A 23,922-nucleotide genomic window follows, 5' to 3' on the forward strand; every position below is an offset into this window, starting at 1 on the left:
GAAAACAAACTTGATACCTTTAATCAGTTTGTCAAATAACAGGGTGCTTTTCACTTTATGGCCCTTTAAACCTTTCGAACAAATGCAAACAAAGGATAAGTGCAGGTATGCACACGTGCACACATGCAGCCCATTTTCTTCCACTAAAACGACACAGTCCTACATGCATGCAAACACACATAGCTACACTCTAAAAAACATTTTTTAGTCTCTTTGAACAGCAACAACAAAGCAAAGGTGGGACCTGGTCAAAACAGAGTGGCCACCTGTCTTCACCTCCATCAGACTTTGACTTGCCTTAATTAGGGCAGTGAAGCCAAGCATAATCTCTGTCCTATGTCAGTAGATGAAACCACTTAGCAAATTAGCAGCCTTCTCTTTCTAGATTCACAACACACACGTGGACAGATGTGGATGCATAGTATAAACACATACTGTAAAAGCAAAAGTACAGGAATGTGCGAGTACATACACCTGCATGCACAAACAAGCACCATGGGTTATTAAAAGGTCTGGAGAAACTATAGCACCAGGAACATGTAGAGGCTGGATGAAGAAAAAAAGTAAGAGGAATGGAGTGAGAAAGAAGAGGAGAGCATGAGGGAGGTGAGAGAAGAAGGGAGGACGATGACATCGGGAGTGGAGGTGGAAGAACTGAGGCGAGAGGAATGGAGAGGAAACAAAGGCAAACAAAAAGTAATAAAAAAACTGGGACTGGGAGGCAGGTGAGAGGGACATGATGTGTTGTAGCGGAAAAAATGGCCACTGGTAACACCACAGTCCAGTCTGCTGAAGGGACCATGTGGGGGGAAGAAAGGAGAGGAATAAGATGGAGGGGGAATTGCTTATGGCACGCAACCCTCATGCAAGGGTCAACACCAGTACACATCAGCTTAAATGGACAGCTACATCCAAACAAGTCCTCATGCACCTTTTCTTTTTTACTAATATGGTATCCATGTATAGAAATTCACTCAATCCACTGAAAAACAGATGTCAATGCTAATCAAATATTTATGCAAACAAACAAAAAAATGTATGTGCATTTATACATGTGTGCACTTGCTGCGTTCATCTCAGTGTCCAGGGAAGCACACCGGGGAATAAAGAACACATGAGGATCAAATTGATTAAAGCTGGAGTTCTTAGCAGTAATACTGAGGATTAGGACAGCTAATAAATGTTTCATTCAAAGCCAGACATAGATCAAACGTGAGAAAGGTCTCAGCTCACTCTCAGGGTTTGGTGTGACTCTGCTCCTTTCGCTCCTCTTCCTCCCACTTCTCATTCTCCTCTGCCTCCTTCAGCTGTTAGTTTTCAGCTGTATTATGACAGCCACTACAGATCATCTCACTAGCAACTACAGGCCCTGCCCTTGCGCCTACACATCATTAACCCTCCATCTGTCAGCTTCCTAACAGGTTCCCACTAATGTGGCCAAGGACTCATTTCATTCCATTCTTAGCCAACAGGCAGAAGAAATTAACTTTCAACTTTACTTTGTCCTGTTCAATCCAAACCTGCCTTTTTTCTCTGACTTTTACTCCTCTCTCATTTACCTTCTGATTCTGCTTCCTCTTTCATCTTTACATCATCCCCTTCCTCACATTACCTTTGCTTATCCTTTTCCATCTTTCTCTGCACTCCTCATCCACTTTTAACCTTTCTACTGAACAACTCTCACACCCTCCCCCGTTTTCGTTCACTATACCTGTTCTGTATCTGGTGAGATTTAGGGCTGGGGCCAATGGTCAGCCGGGGATTAACAAGATGGAGGATAGAGAATGTGTGAAAACCAGTTAAGTCACATACCACTCTGCCTGTGAGAGGCTAAAATGCACAGAGAGAAGCGCAGATGACTTACATATATGTCCAAATCCAAGCAACCAGGCAGAAGCAGTTTCTGACATCACTCTCAGCCTGTGCACACTGTTTGGACCACTATTAAGTGCGAAGACACACAAAATCAATATAAAATTATTGCAAGTCTTGTTGCAGAATTGATCTAGAAAATCAAAAAATCAAAATGTACTGAAATTTGATACAAAAAATTAATTTTGTGTAGAATGCGCGGTAGGATGTAATGGTTCATGGTAGCGCTGGTGACACTGGTCTTGGCAAATGGGCTGTGTGGCTATGTGTGTAACTCTATCTGTGGAGGGGGAATACAGCAGTGGTTGGGTAATGGAAAGGTCATTTAGCCAATCCCCCAGGTAGGGGGGCTGGTCTGACACGGCTCGTTTGTCACAGTTCAATAACTACCACTCCGGAGAGTGTGAGGGAGACAGAGAAAACATGTGAGAGAAGGGTAGGAAGTGTGTGTGTGTGTGTGTGTGTGTGTGTGTGTGTGTGTGTGTGTGTGTGTGTGTGTGTGTGTGTGTGTGTGTGTGTGTGTGTGGCTTGTGTTCAGCCCCTGGAAGCACAGCTGATTCCCAGGGCTTGTCCCTCCATTTGAGGCTTCAAACGGGGTCACAACGAAGGCCAAGCATGATGGACTCAGACATCATGATGTGAAAACTTGTGAGCCTTGGCCTGGAAGAATTATTTTCGCTCTAACTGGTAAGTGTTTTGGCTTTCCAAGTGGGAAAACTGAATTATTATTCTCCTCTTGAACCCAGCAATGGCCACTCTACTGATAGCTAGCTTTAATCTAAAGCATTTGGTAAATAATCAGAATGAAAACCAAAACAGCATTTCCTGAATACAAATTTTCTGTGGTTGGGAACTGATGAAAAAAAAAGTTATTGTAAATACTGATGTAATTTCCTACTATTTTATGTCAATTTATTGGATGCTTTTTCGTTCGTTATCTATGTCAGCATTGGTATCTGATATTCCACCATTTCAAATCTGAAGGAGTACCAGAAATTACTTTGAGAAATGACAAACACTGATTAACTGTTACTCAGTGAGTTGATGGGATTTTAATGCAACCTATTTAAAAAAGAACACTAATTGGATAAATAAAAAAGAGTAATTATAGAACAAAATGCATATGCAATGCAAATAAAAAAACAATAAAATAAATAAAGCCCCATTATTCTGAGTTAGATGTATTGATTTGTACAGTCCCTTTAGCATGTTGTTCAGTGTGTGACAAAATGATTTTCCAGCTTTGTGAGAGAGTCAAAGATTTTCACACATCTCACTGAGCGACTGGTGAGAGACGCCACAGCCTGTCCTTCTTCTCACTTTGAAAATCAATATTAACCTTCTATGTGTTCATTCACGTGTCTCTGTGGCTTCCCTTAGAGATGCCCGAGGCACAGATTTGTATTCATCTCAACTGGGTCGAGAGATTTGGGATTTTATGTCAGACATCCCATACAGATTTAGGAACTGTTGATTCAGGTGGGTTTGATTCCCATAAAGTAGACTTCTTATATTTAGCCAGTATAATATTACAAGCCTTGATGTTTTACAAAGATTTTTGGCTCCCTCTTGTGGTAATCTCTGGAATGTACATGGCAACAATAGTTTCTGGAGCTCTAATGACAGAAGGTTAATATGCTGATGATGACATATTATTAAAAATAATATTATCTAATTTTGCAGCACTTCATAATGTCATCTTGCAAAACAACATGGTAAATGATTTAAGGAAGAAAAGAGAGAATCAAAGTAGTCTAACATCACCTTAAAGCACATTTAATTGTATAATATTAATGTCTTAAAATACTGATAAAAAATGTCACTGCAACATAATTAAAATAAGACAATTATGATTTACCACTAATGCTACTTGCAGCAAGTAAACCATCAACTTTTGGTTACAGTATGTGACACTTAAACATATTGCTTGTCTCTGTGTAAGTGTTGATTACATCAGCAATGCAACACATCACACATAACACATAACAATGCATAACAATACAAAGACATACTGACACCTTTACCTAGCAAGGCACATGTAACTGCTGTGCTCTGACACAACTGTTAGACCAAACATAAAGTGAAAGAGTTGCCGTTTCACAAATGGGCTGAGCTGTCTGTGGTCAGTGACATCACGGGACAAAAGCTCTTCCTCATTCAAAGTGACTCACTGACGTTTCAGCCATACAAGGTTGTTGGTAAGCTTTTAAATTTGGAGAAATGTCCTGTAAGTGAGGTCGGCACTAAGAGTTGTGCTTAGTTCAAGGAAGTAAAAAATACAATGGCTCCTTTGATGTTTAAGGATGCTTTCTGGGTAAGTATATTTTTGTGGTATTGTTGTCTACTTGCTTTGTTATAGTTTCTAAACTATAGTATGTATTAATTATGTTGAACAGACTGTTTTAGGAACCCGAGAAACACCACGAGAAACACCACGTTACAGTCAGCTATCGCTTGTTAAAACATTATATATTTTACACCCTAACTGTCATCTGTAAGTTACAATTTGCCAAATCAGGTAAACCACAAGTGATTATAGTTTATACTAGTATAGACACACAGCAGTATGGGGTGGGAGTGGGGGTGGGGGGGTTAAGGTAAGCTTTACAACTTAAAAAAAATACTTAATATGCACAATTATCAACATCATACATGTAAAGACACTGTAACGTGTTGAATCACCACTGCGTGCACTTGAAGCGATCTAGAGGGTTGGTTTACCAAGTGTATTAACTCTAAGGCTGCCATGCCACATACAGATATCTTTGCAGTACACAAGTGCTAGTTCTGCATTTTACCACAAAATGAGCCTAGAACATGTTGCAACACCTTTTTCAGAAATGCTGTTTATTGCAGCAGTTTTCGTTTTTTGTGTTTCGTCAATGCAGGGGTCTGACATCACTTGCCACGCTGGGTATGAAGCCGTGACCCAAAGGTTACGAGATGGAAGGCAAATGTGCAAAGATGTGGAAGAGCTATTGAAGATGAGGTTGGATCAGCTTGTATTTGTGCAATCAAAATAAACTTAAAATCATGGGTTCTGTGATTTTAATCATAGCTGCGCTTCTCTTTCCATGATCTTTACTTTACATGACTTCATACATGGAATCAACTTCCAGCTTGATCATAACATTAAGAAAAAAATAGCTATCTAGTTGTCATTTCACTCATTAAACACCACATGTGGCTAGTCATGTATGAAAGATAGCAGGCCCATGACTCATTTAGGTCACAAGATATGAGAATTTAGCTATTTCTTCTTTTAATTCTGTGTCTTGAAATATGAAAATATTCTGCATTAACACTCATTTGTGATTGTTGAAATATATTAATTGATAATGACAAGTAATTCAAGATAAACCTTAAGATGTCACCAAAATCATCTTTGTGATGTTATGGCCTGAATAGAATGACGTAACATAAAGTCAGTGATCCTTTAGGTAAAAGAGCAACAAGAGTTTAAGTAGCAACAAAATTTCAGGTAAAAATGTTGGTATATGCATGTCAAGGAAAATGTTGGACTGTTATAACAGACTTTATATAAGCTAATTCAGTTTTACAAATAAATACTAAAATATACATTCTGGGTTCTAATGATTTGTCTGCTTATTTATACTCCACAGGGCACTGGCAGAGGAAAAGTATGGAAAGGAACTGGTGACTATTGCTCGCAAAGCTGGAGGACACATAGAGATAAGGTGAAAAACTTGTTTTGAGGTCAGCATTATGTATTGTATAGACTGCCCAACTAGTACATAAATATAGCAATTTGGACAAAAACTTTTATTTGGAAGGGTTTTGGTAAGGGATGGACATGTTAAGGGTGACTGGCACTGACCAGGAAGACTACATATAAAACTACAGTCAGGCACATCATCGCCACATTCTTTAAGAGGAAACACATTTGTGCGTGATACAGAAAGTGAGACACAGAAAAAAAGAGACTGAAGTGTAAGTATGTGTGTGTGCGTGTGTGTGTGTGTGTGTGTGTGTGTGTGTGTGTGTGTGTGTGTGTGTGTGTGTGTGTGTGTGTGTGTGTGTGTGTGTGGTAAGCCCCTCGCTCAGTGTACAGTAGGTCATAACTTGTCAGTTTCCTGTTCCCTGCTATCTCAGACATCTGTACTGAACTCAATATATTCTAAGAGCCGCAAAAAGGAAACAATGAGCCTCCAATAAAAGAATCATCTAAGTGCAGTAAAACCAAATAAATCTTTTTCTTTTTTCTTTTCTTTTCTTCTTTAAACAAAAAACAAAACAAAACTAGGGCACAAAGTCTGCCTGTTAAGGTTTGGGTGTCCTCACGGTCTTGGCAGCTGGTTAAACAATAAAACACAGTGCAGAGTTCTAGCAATAAAATTGTACTCAGCTGCTATTTTGCTTAAAATTTTGCTTTAAAAATGTTAATCTGCCTCTTTGTGAAAGAAACACAAAGTGCAAGCATGGTGAATAATTTTGATTATGAATGTGTGTTGTTTTTCCAGCACTTTGAGGGCATCATTCGAACAACTAAAAACTCGTAAGTCCATGTGCTGTGTAAAGTTACACCCATATATGTGTCAAATGTCAAATGGTTCACAGTGCCATTTCGATGTTTTTTGTTGCAGAAATTGAGAACATTGGAAACTTTCACATCCAACTATCTGATATATTGAAAGAGGAGGTGAAAAAGATTGAGAGTTTCAGAGAACGTCAGAAAGAGCAGAGGAAGAAGGTATTTGGGAAATGTGTGTTGCTTAACAACTGACTTATTAAATAACCCCCCCCCCCCCCCCAAAAAAAAAATGGTTAAGGTGTGAATACTCTGAGGATAATATAATTCTTTATTACTTTTAGTATTGCACAAGTCATTAGAATAATATTGTAACTAATGGCTGTTTCCTGTTTGGAAAACACTGTGTTACGTAAGTGTTGACTTAATCCTGCAACCATTTAAATCACTTTACAGACACTGAGTGCAATGCTGTGATAGCAGCTGATAAGGGGAAACCTATAGTTTCAAAAATCAAACGATTCAAGACTTGAGTAAAGACTAATTCAGTCTTTATCAAAGTGACATCAAGACTTTTATCACATTAACAGTAAAAATCCAGGTCTTTTATTCATTAATGAACAATAACTGCAAGTATCAGGTTTGCATTGAAGCAACATATGCAAGTAATTTCAACCTTTTATCTTTAGTTTGAAAGCATCATGGAGAAGGTTCAAAAGAAAAAAGTTTCATTCTTCAAGAAGACCATGGAGGTAGGAGACACTTCCACTCCTATCATTTATCACTAACACATGGAACCAGCGTGATTTAGAAATAAACATGAAAACTTAACCACATAAAGGTTGTTTAATTTATGTTCAAGCAAGCACAAAAAATAGAAGTCAGATTTTTAAAAAAATAAAAAAATTTTGCATCACTTACAAAAAGTGTTCTTCCTGTTGCTTTGTCGGAAATAGAACTAATAACTTTTGTTTCTCTTTTTCTTAGTCTAAGAAGAACTATGAGGTGAAGTGCAAGGAGGCCGATGAGGCAGAGCAGGGGGCTGAGAAAACAAATGCTACGTCCAAAAACCCTGAAAAGGTCAAATAAGTGCATGAGCTACCTCGCTAAAAGACAAATGTTTTTATAAGCAACAAAATACAAACTTTTAGATTATTTGAGAAATTCACCACAAAATATGCAAATGCCCACTGTCAGTTCTATTTATGAACTACAAGTTTCCAGCTGTCAGCGGTGCAGTCTTTATGATGGGACTTTTCTGCAGTTGTGCAACAGTTTGCAAGGCGGAACTAAAGTGTGTTTGTGTGCTGGTGTGAGATGTTTTCTTTTCTTCTTCTATCTCTTTCAAGACCATTCCCTATACAACGTATTTATATATCAGTCTCTCTGACTGGTGTTAAAATGGTTACATAACTCACTGAACGTGGCTTCCTGTGCACCGATTTCATTCACAGGTACGTCACAAGATAAAGCAATGCAGGCAGGCGGCCAATGATGCTGGTATGCCTTCACATTTTATTTTTAACTTGCATGCATTTTTAGTATATTGCATTCATTGTCCACTACTTTTTTTGAGAATATTTCATGGAAAAATAAATTAGGAGAGTGGAAAACAGTGCGGCGGTCATTGTTGTGTTCTTTACCAGTGTTTCATTTGTTAACTGTAACTATTAACTATGCTCTATTCTCACAGAGAAGGTGTATTTTAACAACATTGTTCAACTAGAAGCTGTTCGCCAGGACTGGGAGGGGACACACAAAAGTACATGCGAGGTACTGCAGAATATTTTCTCGTTAACTGCTTTCTAATCATGTCTCTATTCAAAATAATGGCTTTTAACCACAGAAATAGCTTCACACCACAACCCCTATAACTGTGAAAACCTTCCTGGCAGCGACCATTTGCAGAAGTACATTTCATCTTGCGCTGAGAGAGCCACAAATGGAAAAACATACAACCATGCAGAAACACACTTAATCACACAAAAGTTCTGCTTTATTTTTTTCGAACGACAGCCTCTTTGTGTTGACTTTGCTGTCACTAGTGGACACACACACACACACACACACACACACACACACACACACACACACACACACACACACACACACACACACACACACACACACACGCACGGCACCTCTTGGTGGTGCCCCTGTAAGTAAGAAGAGAAAAAAGAAACTATAATGAGCTTTGTATATGTTAAGGCAATTCAACCCTATGTCACGGCAAATATCACGTTTTGCTGTGATACTGAGTTGCTCATTACCCAACAGGGTATCATTTCAAAATGCGTAACAAACACACAGGTTCACTGTGCCCATTTTGCCTCTCTGAAACGTGAAATGGGCACGCATGCAGAAGTTGCATTACTGCAACCCAGTATCATGGCAAATCTTGAAATAGTACATAGTACAATAATACATTGTTGGTAATAACACAGAATTCATTTGATAATTATAGGTGTTCCAACAGTTGGAGGGAAATCGCATCAGCATGCTCAGGTGTGCTCTCTGGGACCACTGCAATCATTTCTCCATGCAATGTGTCAAAGATGATGAGGTGAAGTAGTTTTCCCTTTATTTAATATTTAAACAGAATAAAAATGTCAAGAAGAATAAAAATGCAAATTTCTATTCTTAAATCAAGTATAAGTACATTGTCTTGCTGGATAAACCTAAAAAAAGTTTTCTTAAAAAACAAAATGAAACATGCAAGTTCGTAACAGTTACAAAAAACTGATTTTAAAATTTTATTCCCAAATGTTCTTTTAATGAGAATTTATCAACCAGAATTGTAATAATAGTGCAGTTTTCACTCTTTGTCGTTATTCTGATCACATTTTAGTTCAATGAGGCTTTAATTTTCAAATCTTAAGTGTGCTTAAGTTGAATGTCAGACCACAGCTATGGCCTGCTACTGGATAAACTAATGGATTGTGACTTGAAGCATGTTAGTAGGCTCATGTAGCCTTGACTTCTTCTTGAAAGTTATTACAATCACTTGGCCGATAGTTTTATGGGCTCCGTACTTGCCACTTTCTTAACCATTCTAAATATAAATAACTGGCAGACAGAAAAAGTGTGTTTTCCAGGATTTAGGAATCTAAGATTTTGTAAGAGCTGGTGAGCAGCATTGGTTGATTGTATATAAACCCAAACCGGGATCTTTTCATAAACCTAATTAACTATCACTTATGCATAAACCTAAATGAAAAGTGAAAGTAATATAATAGTAATATAAAATGTACTGAATTCCTCCTTTTTAAAACCAGTCTTACGAGGAGGTGAGGAAATTTCTGGAACAGTGTGACATTACCAAAGACAACAACTCTTTCATAGAAATGAAAGGCACTGGATTGAAGCCACCAGGTGAGCTTTCACAATTTGTATTTACTGGAAAGATGGTTGTTTTGTTTCCTTTACTTATAAGTACAAAGTTGAAGTGAGAAAAGTTCCACTACAAAATAACAGGATATAAAGAGTGCAGCTCAGCTTCTTGACTTTTTCTTTCAATTGACAGACAGGCAAAAAGTATCACTTGGCCTCATTTCTCAAATGAGCAGGTTCACTTTTCTTCTTGCAGAGCCCATAGTGTTTGAAAGCTATTACAAGACGGGGACAGTCAGGGACAACAATGGCCAAGCTCATTCTGTAGGAGGAGAAGAAGATCCCTCAAAGAGGTGAGACAGAATTAAAATCTTCTTCTTCCAAGCAGTTCATATCCTGCGATGCAGGGTCCGATGTTTTGCATGTCTTCCTCCAATTCTCCCTATCCAGGGCGTCTTCTGGTGTAACATTCGCAGCCTTCATATCATTTTTGATTCGGTCCATCCATCACTTTTTTGGTCTTTCTCGTGGCCTGTTGCCACCTAGATCTAATTGCTGTGCTGTCTTGTCTTTGCGATGGAGTTCTTATCGCTACAGGCAACATGGCTGTACCATTGGAGCCGCGCCTCTCTTGTCCGTGATCGGTGTCACTCCCCATCGTTTCCTGACATCTACGTTCCTCGCTCGGTCTAGTCATGTGAGACTCAAAGGCCACCTCAGCATCTTCATCTCCATGGTGTAAAGGGCTTGTTCGTGCTTGGTCATCGCTGGCCAGCACTCTGACCCGTAGAGTGCCATTGGGCGCACGATCGTCTTATAAACTTTCACCTTAAGATAGATTGGCATTCTCTTGTCGGATAAGACTCCACTGATCTGACGCCACTTCATCCACACTGCGTTGACACGGAGTCTAGCGTCTGGTAGAGTTTTGCAGTCCGAGGTGACAAGGGACCCGAGGTACTTGAATTGGGCAACTTTAGTCAGTGGCTCACTGTCAATAGTGATGGTACTGTTAGTCTGGGGGCCGCATTCAAGGTATTCAGTCTTCTTGATGTTCAGGTGCATGCTGTTTTTGGAGAGCCGATCTTTCCACACTTGTGTTCGGGTTCGCAGGGCTAGGCAGAATTAAAATGGGAAAAAGAAATCCAGGTGAGGCCCCCACTTATATCACTGAGCTTCTGCAACCCTACTCTCCAAACCGGATCCTTAGATTCACTGATAGTGGTCTTCTAACCATTCCACGGACCCATCTGAAAACAAAGGGGGATCGCGCTTTTCAAACCTTGGCTCCAATATTGTGGAACAGTTTACCTCCCCCACTACGCAACATCAACCCTTTAGCTACTTTTAAAACAAAGCTCAAAACACATCTGTTTAGACAGGCATTTAGGTAATATTCATGTGTAGCAAACTGTGTTATTGGATGTGCTATTATACTGTGTTTTACTGTTTCAATTGATATGCTTTTATACCTTTTTTATACCATTTTTATTGTTTCATTTGATATGTTTTTATTCCAATGTGAGTTACTTTGAAATAACTTCCTGTTTTAAAAAGCGCTATATAAATACATTTAACTTACTTACTTATTAATTCCAGAGGAGACCTGCTTCAACAGTATTTATAACATACTATATACTATACTATAGTGTATATAATATACTATATAATATACTTTAGTTCATATAATGTATATAATATACTTTGTACTCTGCAAACTAAACACAAACCATGTCCTGAAAATATTCTCTTTGTTAATCATCATCTTTATCTTCATCGTTTGTTATTATTTTTTTAATGTTAGAAATTTGGACCTTTGCTCGGTGAATTCACAAAAGTAAACATTTGTATCTTAAATATCTTTCTTGATCTAAAGGTGTTCTGATCCCCTGCTTGGAAGGTCTCTGAACATTGGCATGGACAGTCCACTCAGCCCACGATCTACACTGTCATCCATTGGAGAATGTAAGTACTGCAACTGCTCACTCAGTTATATTGTTAAACTGTAGGAAAGACCTAAATCTTCAATATTTTGTTGGTTCTGCTATATTTTATGAATTACATATATAGAGAGTTGGTCTTTCTATTCATATATTGGAGGTTAGAGCAGTCAATTAATTTGAAACATTTCACTACATGAATCAGAGATAAAAATGATATTCTAATATTATATCAAGAAAGTACACTTTAAAAGTAAGAAAGAACTTTAAATTTGCTATAGTGGACTTGATGAGAGGCCAATCTCTTCTCCAATGAGTCATGTATGTGCCAAATGTGTAAAACTGTATAGACTGTTGGTTTTGAACAGTAACACATCACAGGCCCTGTTGGTCTCTTAATGTATTTGCATGCATACACACTGCAATTATAAAACATGGGGCTAGAAAAAGTATTATATGTAGTCATGGGTCAAACACATAGGTGTGTGAATTTGTTGGTTTTTGTGCTATTTAAAGTTGGACTCTGTGGGTGGATGTGGGTGGCTACCTTTGCCCTTAGTGTGAGAAGCTGCACTTTGAAAATCTTTGTCATGGAGCTTAAAAGACATAACAGATTAATAAATTTATTTATTTATTTTTACATTTTGTGTTTGCACTTTCTGACATTTAATTCTGCTTTAGTTCAGCTTTCAGATGACGGATATGCACCCCTTCCATGCATTCACCAAGAAGTGCCACTGTCCACGGGTCCACCTGATGAAATCTTCTATGTTGTGCTTTATCAATACACTGCAAAGGTGATTTGCATGATTATTTTAAAACCTACAGCAAGAAAGTGAACATTGAGCAAGATGATCGAGAAAGAAAAGAAGAAAATAGACAATATTAGCAGTACTGTATTTAAGCGATATTTGCCTGTAATTAAGATGTGCTTTCTTTACATCGACTGATCAGGAAGAAGATGAGCTATCTGTGAGCCGAGGAGAAGTAGTTCGAGTGCTGGACCAAGAACAAAATGGGTGGTGGACGGTGGAGAGGAATGGGTTTAGTGGACTGGTGCCAGGAAATTATCTAGGCAAAATTTAAACATGTACGCAAATACAGTAATTTTCTTTATATCTCAGGAGAAATTCAATTTATTTATAGTAATTTCATGAAAAAGAACCGTAAATCCAATTCTTACTTGCCTGCCCCTTTACCTTAAAAAAGTAGTTCACAAAATGTGGGTGGGCTATTTCACTGATAATATGCAACTTTATTTAAGTAAAATGCTATGTGCATCATTTTTTATCGTTAATATAATTAATCAAATTAAATACTGTGGGGGGTGGGGGGTTTATAGCTTATGATATAGAGCATGCAAAAAAAAAAGAACTTTGAGAACCACTGCCTTACAATGAGTTTTATCATAAAATGCAATAATTTATGTTATTGGTATCTGATTTTTGCCCCCAGAATGACTGGTTTTGGGGGACAAACACACTGTGATTGTGTAAACACAATTGTGCCCCCACAACATGCGTGGTATACACAGAACAACAGTTGCAAATGCAAGAAAGTAGACACAAAGAATGTCAACACATCAAAACAGATGTCTCATATGCTTAAAAACTTGCACGCTTGCAAAGACACACACCAAAGCGAACACATGCCACACACAATACAGCCTACAGACACACACATTTTTGCCAGGCTTTTTTTCCCAAGTGCTCTTACAATACTGGCTAACATGAAAAACTAACCAAAAACCTGAACTAAAAAAGATCATTTAGTAAGCAGTAGACTACCTAAGCAATTAATGCAAGTTAAAGGAAATGCATTCACCAGCTTATATCAGCCTCATTGTTTAAACTGGTTTGGATAATCAGTATAGCTATACTGTTTATCTCATCTTTAGTTCCTATACTTGTAATATATGACTAAAGAATGGTTAGCCATCTACTTTAGAAAACCAATGAAGAATTTTAAAATTCCCTTCATTCAGTCAAGTTACCATGTTTTCAACATGAATCTGTATGTTACTAATAGTAGCAAACTAGTACTGCACCAGTACATTCTAAGCACTGTAACATCACATACTTTTTTCATTAAAATTTGAACTTAAATGACTTGTGATAAGATGAATCATCTTATTCATCTCAAATGACAAGAAAACAGAATGAGTACCATGTGTAAACCACCAGTGACTGCTAAGTTTAACAGCATTAAGCAGCCACATATATACAGCGGAAATGTATATGCTTCTGGCTGTCAATCCTTCTTTGTTTAGAAATGCAGTTTGTGACTAAACTATGACATAGTCTTTTAAATCATCCATTTATTTGGTGCACATGTGAGCTGGTGAAAATAGAGGGCTGGATTTCTAGGAAAAGGAAGGTTTTCATAGAACTCTATGCTGTCCTTAACAACTGAGTACAAATTATGATTCACTACCTTGTAGAATCACCTTTAGCAGCAATAACATGAAGTAATCGTTTTTATACTTCATCCGTTTCTCACGCTGTTGTTGAAGACTCATCGTTACAACATTGCTTCAGTTCATTTAGGTTTGTGAGCATTTGCTCACACACAGGTCTCTTAAGGTCCAGCCACAGTATTTCAGTCATGTTGAGGTCTGGACTTTGCAACATATTTTCTATTTCAGCCATCCTGCTTATGTGTTTGGGATCATTATCCTATTGCATAGCCCAGTTTTGGCCAAGATTTTGCTGTCGGACAGATGGCCTCACTCTTGACTCTGGTGTTCTTTGAAATACAATGGCTGCAAAATGAGCCCAAATTATCAGCCCTCCGAAACCATGCTTAACAGTGGTATGGGGTGTTTGTGCTGATGCGCAGTTGGCTTCCAATAAATGTGCCCCTTTGCATTATGACTAGGCATCTCTCTTTGGTCTTGTTCTGGAGGTCTTTTGGTTTGCTCAAATACAACTTTGCAAACCTAAACTATTATTCCATCTTCTCCCTACAATTCTTCCAAACAAGCCATACTCGTTCAGGAATTGTACTGTCAGGAACTTAGATATAACACCCTAAATGAGGAATGTAGCTCTTGGCCTTTTGCAATTTTTCTAAGTATTGCATGGTCAGACTTTGGGTGAAATTGCTGGGGAATTTACTACTGGGAAGTAGATGTGGTCTTGTAGCGTTAACATAACAAAACTAAATGCTCCAAATTAGTAATCTGCCAAAACTTCTTCTTTTACAGAGGTGGTCACACTTGCTGATGATCAGTTGCATTTGATTAGCAGCACCAGGCTGATAATTACCCACTGTGTAATGTGTTTTTCACAGGACTGCATAAAATCCTGCAAAAACGTTCCTTTTCATATGACTGTAGTAATCATCATTTATATCTGCTGTACATAAAAGTTTTTCTGTAAACCTCCCACAGACCATCAGCTACAAAAGTAGCACATACAGATGAACAAACTACTAGAATAAACTATTTTTATGCTTGTCAAGTGACGGCACATTTAAACATGTTTAATATAATTCCATGCGCCTGATGATATAGCCATATGATATTGCTTGTTTAAGTACTTTGTGTCGGTTTGGGTTTTTTTGGTAGCATATTTACTGTCACGTGAAAAAAAAAATTAAAAGAATCCAGTTGAGGTGTATGAGTTTATTTGTCTCCTTTTATCGCTCATATTTTTCTGTGGAACTAGCTAAATATGGGATCAACTTAACAGCTTAAAAATATTAAAAGGGTACACACTTTCACTACAAGGTACAAAGAATGTGTATTTTTTTAAAAATCAGGTTTAAACTTAAAAAATCAAACTAAACAAGTAAATGTGTGACTGTAACCGATTAAATCTACATATATAAATCTTTAGGTAACACTGATAATACTCCTACTGATGGCACTGGAGACCAAATAGTTAATTCACAATTTATATCTTAGCAATGCCTTGTTAGTGAAGCCTGATTTGGAAATTTACAATCGGAATATTTGTGAACATAAACAACTCTTTCACCAAACATCGCTTTGAGAATGAGATGCTGCTCCAACACCTAAAAAAACCAAACATTCATAATTCTTATTCTGCAAATCTTAAAAACTAGACTGCATTCATGGAACAGCTAAGATTAAAACGTCAGATCTGTACTATGCTAAAAAGATTTGTCTGGTCAAACCAAGGCCTTGGTAACAGAGTACATGTTATTTTTAACACAGCTTATACATTTGGACAACCACTAAATATCTCCAGAGTTCCAGCCATGGTGCAAAATAGCACGCCAAGAAAAAGCTTTCATACAACACGACCAGTCTTATTTTCACATTTAAGCTTCTCGTCATCCTTATTGGGCATATACACAAATTTTATGAAGCCACAATTTAAAGAAAAAAATTGCACATCAATAATCAGAAATCAATTAGCCATATACAACTTTGGCTTTTGTAAATATTTCAGTATTTGTAACAAAAGGATAAACATTTAAAAGTAACAGGAACTTGGAAAGCATGTCAATAAATAAATGGTTTTCCCTTGAAGCCCCCACCCAAAACGTCAGTGTTCGCTACTTTATCATGAATTGTGCAAGGTGTGCTTGAGCTTATATAACTATAGCTGATAACTAGTGTGAACATGTCCTGTGACGCTCCTGTTGATTTTCTTAGTGTTTTGTTGGCCGGCTGCATTCTTCATGCATAGCTGTTGGTTGTGACCAGCAGCTCATACGCTGGGTCGTGGCTCCTCCTGCACAGCACCACGCAAGCACAGAGCATGCCCAGCATCTGCAGGCAGACAGCACAGGGATCAAAACTGTGAAGTTAATTTTTTCCCTTCAGCAACCTCCATGTGAATTTCATTAAACAGCACAACTCAACAGTTTCAAATTTTAACAGGAATATTGGGACACACTATAGAACATACTCTGTAATGTATAAGAACTATACTTGTATTTATCACTATATGGACTCTGGCTGTAAAGTTGGATGTTATGCTGACAACAACCACAGCATAGATGCTTTGTTAAACATAGAGTCTTTGACCACATTTACTTTGTCTCAATTAGGTCAGAGCTACTTTCAGTTCACTTGTTACCAAGACAACTGCAGTTTCAATAATACACCCTACTCACCTGAGTCTATTGCAAGACTCTTTAAATATAGTTCTGATTATAAGCTTTAGCTGAGAGATGATGCGGCATATAAATATGTAAAATCTCACTATAACTATCTGCAAGACAAAATATAGGTGTCAACATTTTAAGACCCTTGTGTTTGCAGCTTATATTCCTTACCTGTATAGATGCAAAAGTCAACGCAGCCCATATGACATACATCATAATCTCCTTTAATTTATTCACAACAAGAGCTTCACATCCCTAAAGACGAAAAATAAAAAAAGTTCTCCAGCTATAAACACACTTGTAACATGCTGGAAAATACTTACAGTCTCTGCAAACGATTTAGTTACAGACGCCAAACTAGTGGTGTGTACCTCTTGGTAAAGATCTGCTGGTCGAGTGAGCGTGCCTGTACAGTTGCTGATGTTGGGCTGACAGCAACTGACGGGGACGCTGTTGTTCTTGGATTCTTTAAACCAGTGGGTGTTCTTCCAGTCAGAGTAGTTGTGAATGCCGCAGCAGTGAAGCTAGGACAAACGGTGGATGAAAATGTTTAATTACAATTTTAAAATTCATCATCATCTAATATATATATATATATATATATATATATATATATATATATATATTTATTAGGGGTGCAACGATATTCGTATCGATATTGAACCGTTCGATACAGTGCTTTCGGTTCGGTACGCATATGTATCGAACAATACAACATTTGTAATTTATTTTATCAACTTTCCTTCTGACGATGCTGTCTGTGTTGAGCGCTCAGTGAATCTGCGTTTGACTACTCCGCCTAGGCTGCACTGTCGAGCGCAGATCCACTGAGCGCTCAACACAGACAGCATCGTCAGAAGGAAGAGCGCAGGGCACCTCCCCCACCCTCATTCAGATCTGGCGTTTGGAATTATTTTGGTTTTCATGTGACGTATGACCCTGAAGGTAAGCGAATCATGGACTAAAGTAAAACAGTATGTTGGATGTGCCACGCAATGCTCAATTACATGGGTGGGAACTAGTGTGTTAGCGCAGTTAGCTCGTTAACGTGTTGGCCGTCTAGCCCCACGCACGGGGCGATCGGCGGTAGCTCGTTAACGGAGATTTGCCGTGTTGTGGCGTTAAGGTCATTTCAACGAGATTAACCTGAAAGCACTAGTGGGAACACAACGAATATGACTGCACATTTACGCCGACATCATCCTAGTGCAAAGACAAGTGGAAGCAGACAAAAAAAAGCAAGCATGCTACTAACTTTAGCCGAGTCATTTAGACAGCTGTTAGCACATGATTCTCCTTATGCTGCTGAGAATATAGCCCAGAAGAAGCGGATAGTATAGCTTTTATTTTGGAAAGAGCCATTTCTCTGTAATAAACTCTCTTTTCCAAAGATGAGTGATTCCTCAATCAGATACAGGGCTTGCAATATCGCTAGCCCGACGTCCCGGAGCTAGCGAAAAGTCGGGCTACCAAAATCTATCTCTTCCCTGCCCGTCGGGCTATTGTAGGAAGGAAAAATATATGTCAATGCTTTTGCATTCTTTCAGAAATGTAGCTGGGTAATTATGTCATTGGCATCGGTGAGCCACTGTCAATATGTGACATATTGAAATCGCGTTTGAATTTGCGCTTGTTTTTTTGCTTTCACTTTGCAATGACAGCACTGATCTGTGAGTGATGATAATTTGCGCACCAATTCCTCTGACATCGTCTTATTAATCGTTAGCTTACTATGCAAACATGACAAGTGAAATCTCCCGCAGCAAGCTTAAACATGTGAGAGGTTGATCGCGCAGAGAATCGCTGAGCTTATGTGAGTGCGTGTGTAAAAGCAGCAGGATTTATATTTGACTACGATGACCTGGATGACTGAGAACCTTCACAGACAGATATATATTTTAGTTCTGCTGAGCCAAATAAGACAGGTCAGGGTGAAGAAGTGACAGCCAAAGAAAAGCTTACCACAAAACGGAGAAGTTATGACAAATCAGACTATAAGGCAAAAAGAAAGTGCAGCTTTATGGTTTCATGGACAAAATAATTTCTGTGGCTGCAATATGACGAGCTATATAACCAGGGCTGCACATAAGTGGTCCGCAGGTGCGCATTCACTGTCAAAATAAAAAACACGCACAAGGGTTAGGGTTAAATTTAAAAACTGTACTTTTGAGTTAAAATATATATTTATAATTTTAATAAATGACAAATTAAAAAGGCATGAACATTTTTTTTGTATCGAAAAAATATCGAACCGTGACACCAAAGTATCGAACCGAACCGATCCGTGAATTTTGTGTATCATTGCACCCCTAATATATATATATATATATATATACACTACCAGGAAAGCATAAAAAGTAACGTAATTAAAAACTGCACGCACTCACTTTTTCCTCAGTTTTAGATGACAAAATCATTTGTCACAATAGAAGTTTTTTTCTCACCTGCCTCTGCACATAATCAATCGCCCGGCTAGGAGCATCAGTGTTGGTGCCGCTGTATTCATTGTAAACTTTTTGAATGGAGTGATTCACCTCATCTTCTACCTATAAAAACAAAGAAAAGAAAAGAAAAAATAACACAACTGTCACTATTCACCACTCATTGCTCACTCAAAGTAATTTGCTGACTTAGTCTTATAACATTGTCAAAAAACTAATTATAGAAGCACTTTAATCCAAACAGATTAAGGATAAATGAGAGCGGCTAATTTAATTACATTTATTCTTCACAGCAGAAGGAGCTGTTTTACACACAGTAATAAACCATTTATTTGTAAATTACATAAAAACTTCCTTGTTCACAAGGGGTTGCCACAGTGGGTAATTTATCCTGAAACAGGAGACAAATTAAGATTTAGCAGCAGCATTACATTGTCGCCTTTAACAGAAGAGAACGTGACCAGCAAAACAGTGTTTACCTTTGCTCTGTATATGTAGCCGAGCACCACCACCACACACTCCGTTACAAATACCAGCAGGAGTATGGCAGCAAACTGAAAAACAGGGACAGAAAGCTGATGGTAAAATTGATCTAAAATTAAAGAAAATATTGAACATAAGACATTTCCTCTCTGTCTTAAAGCCTATATTAAAACTCTTAAATCAATAGGCAGTTGGCCACTGAATGCATTAGTAATTAATAATAATAATAATAATTGTCCCCATTTATAAAAAGTGTCTTTTCTAATGTAATTTCAATGCAATGTGAGGTTGTATCAATCAAAATTGCCAAAACAAGTGAAAATGTCAAATTATTGGCATTTTATTTTTAAAATCCCTCCCTGCATTTTTACCGCATTTTAAGTATTTTCTTCCACTACTGCAATTTAATTCAATAAACTCCCATTAAAACCCATATTGCATTATTATTGCTTTAGCAAAGCCATGTATGTACATTCCCAGCAAGAGTCGGTTGTCAGCATCCCCCAGTAGTAAATTAAAAAAGGGAGTTTCTTCACCAACTTTCAACAAAGCAAAAAGTTCTCAAAATGTGCAACAAACTGTTCTCACTAAAGACATAAACTTCTTTCAGCACTTGAGGCAAAAACACAACCATGCTATGAAGGTAATATAAAGGCTATGATATACTAGCAGCTGCTGATGTCTGACTGAAATGTAAACAAACGACTTGCAAGTTATGCTCAACACCACCATTAGTGATGGTCGAAAGGAAGGGCTTTAAAATGCTAGTTAAGAAGCTCAAAGCAATATACAGCATCCCAGGTAGAAATGAGGTTTTAGTGCCAATATTGTGAAAATGCCCTTCCTTTACTTACAATATTAATGGTGCTGCCTGAAAACTGCAAGCATGAAAAACACCATTCAGTATTTTTTACTTTATCATCAGAAATATAGCTATTGCAAATTTTCTTGATATATATCACCCACCTTCCTTGGCACTTCTTAACGTGTTTCCTACAGTTTCCTACCATAGGCATACAACCACTTTTTTCACTCACCGTTGCCAAGCCACAGGAGCTTTCACGTATTGTTGCGCAGCAGCCAATCAAACCGATGATGAAGAGAAGAGTTCCGACAGCTATGATTACAACAGCTGGAATCAACGTGTACACATCTTCAAAGAAGTGGTCATAGTCATCATATGTGATAAACACATAAGCTCCAATGTAGCATAAAATTCCAGCTGCAGCCTGCAGAGAGAAACAGGGAAAAATAACCTGCTTTTCCAATGCTTCAATATATGTGAGTGCAAATCATTTAATAATACATTTTCGGCCTAAAAGAATTTAACTGACACTTCTTGCAGTTGCACCACCTGACTTAAGCCATCTTTGCAACGTTTTTATTTGGTAGCAAAAGCATACACTTCTCCCCTATTATTAGTTTTTTGATTTCATAATTAAACTATAGTTTTTGTATGGTTGCACCACCCTGACATTTGAGAACATGCAAACCATTAAACAATTATTTTAATGAGCTGAACAGCTTTAAAATGATTGTTATATCAGATTTTGAATGTATAATAATTTAAACCCCAGCTTTAAAAGTGTTCTTAGTCTTCTCTTTTTTCACTACTTTTATTTAACCAAGAGAGTCCTGGACAAGATAGCAGCCTTACAAACTCAAAACATTTTTTCAAAATGCTACAAACACAACATTATATATAAGATCTACAACATGATATCCAATAGAGAAATATTCCTTATGCTGCTTTTATAATCACACACAAATATAGGCATGTTTACCAAAACGGAAAAATTGTAAATCATATATATTTTTTGAATAAACTCAAAATATAAATATATTATTTATTTATCAAATTAAAAACCTACAAGTAATTCATTTAATAAATGATTTTAAATAGAAATCATGAACTTGGACACAAAAACAAGACATTTCAATCACCCACATGTGCTATAACGACATCATAGCTTCACATGAATAATGGTAATTCAGGCTCGCAGACAAAGCACGCATAAGCAGTGTGGACTGGGCCTCACGTCTCTATATTATTCAGTCATCCTGCTTGATCGTATATTTTGAATTTTGCTCATCTATACATGCTTTAATTTAGCTCTGCTGTTCTTTTAATATACTAGCATGATGCAGCTCAAACTGCGCTGGAGGTTAACTCAGCTGCTGCTGCATAACGTCATAGCTATAAGTTGTGGGCGGCAGCTAAAGAACACGCTACAGCTACAGCTACTGCTAACCACTAAAATGGGTTTCCAGTTAAGGTCCGTGCATCTTACAGTAAACACTAACGTCAGAGTGGGTCTGTACACATAATTACCGCCATATAATGCATCTGTTTTATCGCCTAACTGCAGTGCATCTCTGGCGCAGTTTGCTAACAGTCTCCATCCTTGGCCTTACTGGGATGCTGCACATTGTTCAAGCATCTGCCGTTTCCTTACCCAAAATATTAGATTGAGGAAAACCAAGACGGTTTTAGATGACGTAATCCCACACTGGCCCATCGTATCGAGAGAGCTTAAATGGAAAGACTTAGTATATATGTATATTTAAAAAATAAAATACTGATGCACCTGCACCTTTGCTGTTAAAATAATAAAATGGCTTCGTCCTGCCCCACTGTGCAGATTCTTCTAGGTTTGACCAATAAAATAGCCGCAAGGAAGCGCTGCTCGGTCACGTGCTCTGGTGACGTCACCATTCAAAACAAACAAACTGGGGGTAATGCTGGGACGTTTGTCTACAACATTGTACTACATTTGAGCTAATGATCTGTGAGTCTGTAAATCTATCGTGCGGTGTTATTTGAAACAGCATCTATTTCATAAAGTTCTGACACAGCACCAGAGTTAAAGTGAGCTTGATCAGTCTTTTAGAAGTAACTCAACAAGTTTGATATTTAGAATTTGCATGTGGGGTGTTTCTTTCTTCTCCCTACATGCTGCTCTCCACAGCTGCAAGTTTCCTTCATGCCAACTACCAGCTGTGCTACTCCTATTTTACTGCAGCTTTCCAATATTGTAGGCAGGAGGTTTCTGAGAAACATAAACTGGCATGAATAGACTAATGCATGTATGTATTTTTTAATTTTATTTAATGTCTTATTATCTTGATGACTGCACTCATTAAACAGTTTTTCCTTATCTATGTCCTTTGAGTTTGTTAACAAAGCTAGCAAAGTAAAATAGCTTCATGGTGTCAAGCTCAACCCTGTCTTTAAACCTTAAACCTTATCACTTAACTCATTAATGACTGAAAACTTTGGGAGTCTTTTTTTAAAGCATGTTAACACCGATATACAATGAAACTACCTAACATGAACTGAGACTGAATGCCTTGTTTTTTTATTTTGACCTATCAGATTATATTATAAAACTCAAGTGTGAACAGATTAACATTTGGTATTTTGCTGTTTGTAATCTCATAAATATACAGCTTAGACAATAGCAAACACACTGAAACTTCCTAAAATCAAAAACACTTAAGTGGGTGAAACTGAAATGGTCACAACTAGTATTTAAGCATCATTATAGACCAGAATTTGTCCTTTAAAACTCATGTTGAAAAGCTTGTGTCCAAACTGAACTTTTGCAAACGAAACTGAAATTGAAAATTAAGTTTATTTTATACAAATAAATACATTCCTCCAGGTGAGGAATTTTTATTAGATTATGATGATCTCGTTATAAATGCACCTGGCCTAGCACCTGTACCTAAAGAGGTTAGATAATGTCTACCATTGTGCTTTACATGTTATTACTGGTTGATGAAATTGTGTGTGCTGCTGTCCGCAGACTTCCCTTTGGTTGTTTTTTCATATATAAATCTCAGCTTGGGCTCTTTCCTTCTTATTTGTCTGTTTTTATGTGTAAAACCTGCTGCCAGTATGCCCTATCCTCTCATAATATTTTACAAGTGTTTATCTCTAGAGTCAGAATGGAATTAGAAAAAATGCTTTTAGATACCCTGCACTGTTTCCTTGAATAATCTACACAAGGACCTAAAATTGTCAGAACTGGTTATGATGTGGGAGTAGTAGTAGTAGTAGAGAATAGTTCTCTTGTGACTGTTTTTGATCCAAGTATTGTAACAATCTGCTGTTGCATATGATTCAGGTTCAACTGTGTTCACTCGCCTGTATCAAATGTCAGTTTTATATGTTTATTTACTTACATATAGACTCCCATAAAGACAAATATTGATTTACGTGTTTTTCGTTTTATTTTTTATACTTTCATCAGCACCTTCCTTTGAAGCTCTTAAAAATCCAACA

General features: G+C 37.6%; 2 protein-coding genes across 4 annotated transcripts; one reads left to right on the forward strand and one right to left on the reverse strand.

The window, feature by feature from the left end:
- Positions 1–2,281: 2,281 nt before the first annotated feature.
- On the forward strand, positions 2,282–15,989 carry LOC308398997 (proline-serine-threonine phosphatase-interacting protein 1-like). 2 transcript variants are annotated; one of them, XM_080885911.1, is made up of 15 exons: positions 2,282–2,559; positions 4,761–4,861; positions 5,496–5,570; positions 6,354–6,388; positions 6,477–6,583; positions 7,051–7,113; positions 7,349–7,441; positions 7,816–7,861; positions 8,055–8,134; positions 8,826–8,924; positions 9,637–9,733; positions 9,948–10,044; positions 11,568–11,656; positions 12,313–12,428; positions 12,586–15,989. In XM_080885911.1, the coding sequence occupies exons 2-15, from the start codon at positions 4,827–4,829 to the stop codon at positions 12,715–12,717; spliced, it is 1,164 nt and encodes a 387-aa protein (XP_080742037.1). In that variant the 5' UTR covers positions 2,282–2,559; positions 4,761–4,826; the 3' UTR covers positions 12,718–15,989. The 2 variants fall into 2 exon arrangements, with proteins under 2 accessions (XP_080742037.1, XP_080742036.1); XM_080885910.1 differs by lacking the exon at positions 2,282–2,559 and adding an exon at positions 4,083–4,186.
- On the reverse strand, positions 15,237–22,277 carry LOC308398998 (tetraspanin-3-like). 2 transcript variants are annotated; one of them, XM_080885912.1, is made up of 7 exons: positions 22,091–22,277; positions 20,672–20,863; positions 19,631–19,705; positions 19,155–19,256; positions 17,082–17,234; positions 16,882–16,965; positions 15,237–16,372 (listed from the first exon to the last, which is right to left on the reverse strand). In XM_080885912.1, the coding sequence occupies exons 1-7, from the start codon at positions 22,151–22,153 to the stop codon at positions 16,280–16,282; spliced, it is 762 nt and encodes a 253-aa protein (XP_080742038.1). In that variant the 5' UTR covers positions 22,154–22,277; the 3' UTR covers positions 15,237–16,279. The 2 variants fall into 2 exon arrangements, with proteins under 2 accessions (XP_080742038.1, XP_080742039.1); XM_080885913.1 differs by lacking the exon at positions 16,882–16,965.
- Positions 22,278–23,922: the final 1,645 nt, after the last annotated feature.

The sequence above is a fragment of the Rhamphochromis sp. 'chilingali' genome (genome assembly GCF_963969265.1).
Source record: "Rhamphochromis sp. 'chilingali' genome assembly, chromosome: 6".
NCBI classification, from domain to species: domain Eukaryota; kingdom Metazoa; phylum Chordata; class Actinopteri; order Cichliformes; family Cichlidae; genus Rhamphochromis; species Rhamphochromis sp. 'chilingali'.

Excerpts from the sequence above, each read along its gene's own strand:
- LOC308398997 (XM_080885910.1), top strand. The coding sequence starts at position 4,154 with ATGGCTCCTTTGATGTTTAAGGATGCTTTCTGG. Across the intron at positions 6,389-6,476 it reads ATTCGAACAACTAAAAACTC|AAATTGAGAACATTGGAAAC; the intron begins GTAAGTCCATGT and ends TTTTTGTTGCAG. Across the intron at positions 8,925-9,636 it reads AATGTGTCAAAGATGATGAG|TCTTACGAGGAGGTGAGGAA; the intron begins GTGAAGTAGTTT and ends TTTTAAAACCAG.
- LOC308398998 (XM_080885912.1), bottom strand. The coding sequence starts at position 22,153 with ATGGGCCAGTGTGGGATTACGTCATCTAAAACCGTCTTGGTTTTCCTC. Across the intron at positions 19,706-20,671 it reads GCTCCTGTGGCTTGGCAACG|TTTGCTGCCATACTCCTGCT; the intron begins GTGAGTGAAAAA and ends CCTGTTTTTCAG. Across the intron at positions 16,966-17,081 it reads CAGCAGATCTTTACCAAGAG|GGATGTGAAGCTCTTGTTGT; the intron begins GTACACACCACT and ends TTTCGTCTTTAG.